Source organism: Cajanus cajan, chromosome 8 (assembly GCF_000230855.2).
Source record: "Cajanus cajan strain Asha chromosome 8, NIPB_CcT2T_4, whole genome shotgun sequence".
NCBI lineage: Eukaryota > Viridiplantae > Streptophyta > Magnoliopsida > Fabales > Fabaceae > Cajanus > Cajanus cajan.
Genome location: NC_138524.1, coordinates 33,739,871 through 33,743,111, shown reverse-complemented (window position 1 = coordinate 33,743,111; position 3,241 = coordinate 33,739,871). Strand labels below are relative to the sequence as shown.

Here is a 3,241-nt window from a genome sequence, read left to right as displayed (position 1 = left end):
CTAGCACTGCTTGCAATGTTGTACAAACTTCATACAATCAGTTGACAAGGTGGGCCAGTAGTATCCGGCCCGAATGACTTTCGCCGCAAGAGTTCGGCTGCCGGAATGTGTTCCACATACACCCTCATGAATTTCCCTTACGACGTAGCTTGCTTGGTCAGGCGCTAAACATTTTAGGAGAGGTGTTGAGAGACTTCGTTTGTAAAGTTTGCCAGCTATCACGACAAACCGAGCTGCCTTTGTTCTCATTTTCTTTGCTTCTAAAGGGTCGGTTGGTAGCTTTGCATTCAAAAGATATTCAATTATGCCTGTCATCCAATTGGTGTCAACTTTTTGTACATTTAAACATTCTTCTTGGGTGATGCTTGGTTTATGGAGTTCTTGTTGTATCATGCTGCGCATGTGGCTAATCTTCTTGCTACTTGCCAACCTGGCCAACTGGTCAGCTCTTGTATTAAGTTCCCGGGGTATGTGCTCGACATACACCTCATCAAATTTGCTCTTCAATTTGTGGAACGCATGGAAGTACAAGAGAAGGGTAGGTTCTTTAATTTGAAAAGAGCCATTGACTTGTCCTGTCACTACTTGTGAGTCACTCCAACATTTGATCTTGGTGACACCTAAGTCACTCGCCAGACGCATGCCGGCAAGGAGAGCTTCGTACTCGGCTTGGTTATTAGAGGCTTTAAAACCGAATCGTAATGATTGTTCGATTACTACCTTGCTAGGGCCTTCGAGGATGATGCCGGCTCCATTGCCCTGCATGTTCGACGATCCATCCACATGTAATGTCCAAACGAATGGTTCTGGTGGTGCTTCGGGGGTAAACTCGTTTATGAAATCGGCCATACTCTGTGCCTTGATGGGACCCCTAGGTTCAAAGCGAATGTCGAATTGCGACAATTCTACCGACCAAGAGACCATTCGCCCTGCTAATTCTGGCTTTCTCAAGACTTTGACGATCGGGCTATCCGTTCTGACAAGCACTTTGTGGCTCTGGAAGTAATGTCGAAGGCGACGAGTCGTGTGTACCAGGGCTAAGACTGTTTTCTCAAGGTGCTGATACCGGGTCTCAGCGTCCTGTAGAACTCGGCTGATGAAATATATCGGTGTTTGTTCCATTTGCTCTTGTACTAGAACCGTGCTGATAGCCTTGTCTGATACGGAGATATAGACAATCATTTCTAGAAGGGGGTTTGGCTTAGCTAGCAATGGCGGGGCTGCCAACATTTTCTTGAAGTCTTGGAACGAAGACTCACACTCTTCCGTCCACTGGAATTTCCTAGACTTTTTTAACAGGGACATTATCGGCCTTGACTTTTCCGCCATGCACGGCAAGAAACGAGCTAACGAGGCTATTCGGCCAGCCAGTCGTTGAACTTCCTTCACGTTGTGGGGGCTTCTCATGTTGATGATTTCCTGACACTTGTCGGGGTTAGCTTCTATGCCTCTTTGTGACAGCATGAAACCTAAAAACTTTCCCCCGGCAACTCCGAATGTGCACTTGGCCGGGTTCAATCGCATACAGTGTTGCCTTACTTCATCAAAAATTTCGATAAGGTCCCTCAAATGGTCATCCGGGGATACTGACTTAATGACCATGTCATCCACATATACTTCCATGCAAGTTCCAATCTGTCGACGGAAGATTTTGTCCATGAGACGCTGGTAAGTTGCTCCTGCATTTCGGAAGCCGAATGGCATCACCCGGTAGTAATAATTGGCTGAATCGGTGATAAACGCGGTCTTGCCTTCGTCGGGTGGGTACATAGGTATTTGATTGTATCCCGAGTAAGCATCTAGGAAGCTCAATCTTTGGTGACCGGCTGCACCGTCGACCAACGGGTCAATGTGTGGCAAGGGATAGGCATCCTTAGGGCATGCCTTGTTCAGGTCTGTGTAATCGGTGCACATTCTCCATTTTCCACTAGCTTTCTTGACCATCACTATATTGGCTAGCCAAGTGGAATACTTGACTTCTCGGATGAATCCGGCTTGTAGTAATTTAGTCGTCTCTTCCTTCACTGCTTGGGCTCTTTCTCCTCCCGTTTTTCTTTTCTTCTGGGCAACAGCCCTGGCATCTCGGCATACAGACAGCCGATGGCAATGGAAGTTTGGATCAATGCCTGGCATGTTTGCCACCGTCCAAGCAAATAGGTCCGCATACTCTCTTAGGACCTTCTTAATATTTTCAGCTTCTGCTTGAGACAATTGGGAGCTCAAAAAAGTGAGTTGTTCTTCACTTCTTCCGAGTTGGAAAGGAACCGTTGTTTCTACTGGCTCAACCCTCTCTTCACCTTCCATCCTCAGATCGAGTTCTAACTCTTCAATCATCCTTGGTTCATTAACTTCGCCGATAACGTTCACATCTCGCTTCGACTTAGGAGTTGGTGGGACTTTTAAGCTGGCGAAATAGCACTCGCGGGCTGTCTTCTGATCGGCGTGTATGGTAATGACGATCCCTTCCTCCGATGGGAACTTCATTGCCAAATGGGGGGTGGAGACAATGGCTCTGAGTTTGTTCAACGAGGGTCGGCCCAACAAAATGTTGTATGAGGTGTTGGCATGGACCACCACGTATCGTACCTTGATACGCCTGCGCTGGTTGTCTCCAAAATAGGTGTATAGGTCTATCGTCCCCCGGGTGTCCACCCGCTCACCCGAGAACCCTACCAATGGCTCGTTATATGGCGTCAGCTCTTGTTCCGGAATACCCAATTGCTCAAACGTCTTCCAATACAATATGTCTGCTGAACTTCCCTGATCGACCAGAGTCTTTTTGACGATGCAGTTATCTATCTCAACGCTGATGACCATGGGATCATCTTGGACGGGGTCAATGCCTTGGAAATCTCGGTCATTGAAGGTTATAGGGGGCATACGGATGGGGGACGCCAGTCCTATAGCGTTCACCGACTTGATGGCTCTCAAATGTCTCTTCCGAGCCGAAGATGAGCTTCCTCCTCCTGTAAATCCTCCGGCGATGGTGTTTATCACTCGCCTGGGCTGGTTACGGTTTCTCTGATTGCCTCGTTCTTGAGACCTGCTGCGCTCACGAGATCGGTCCCTTGGGAGTGGCCGATCTCGATTGTCTCGCCGGTATTCTCCTCTGCCCGGGCGGTAGTTGTTCCTCTGGTTCGTCGTTCGAACGAAGTTTTGAAGATGGCCCGCCTTTACGAGATCTCGATGCGATCCCGAAGAGCAGAGCACTCTTCAGTTGTGTGCCCCCTATTCCGATGAA

The 3,241-nt window shown here is 48.3% G+C and overlaps 1 protein-coding gene across 1 annotated transcript; it reads right to left on the bottom strand.

The window, feature by feature from the left end:
* LOC145950433 (uncharacterized) lies at positions 1–2,880 on the bottom strand. The gene has a single exon (XM_083061521.1). It carries the CDS (start codon positions 2,878–2,880, stop codon positions 1–3), a length of 2,880 nt encoding a protein of 959 aa, XP_082917647.1.
* Positions 2,881–3,241: the final 361 nt, after the last annotated feature.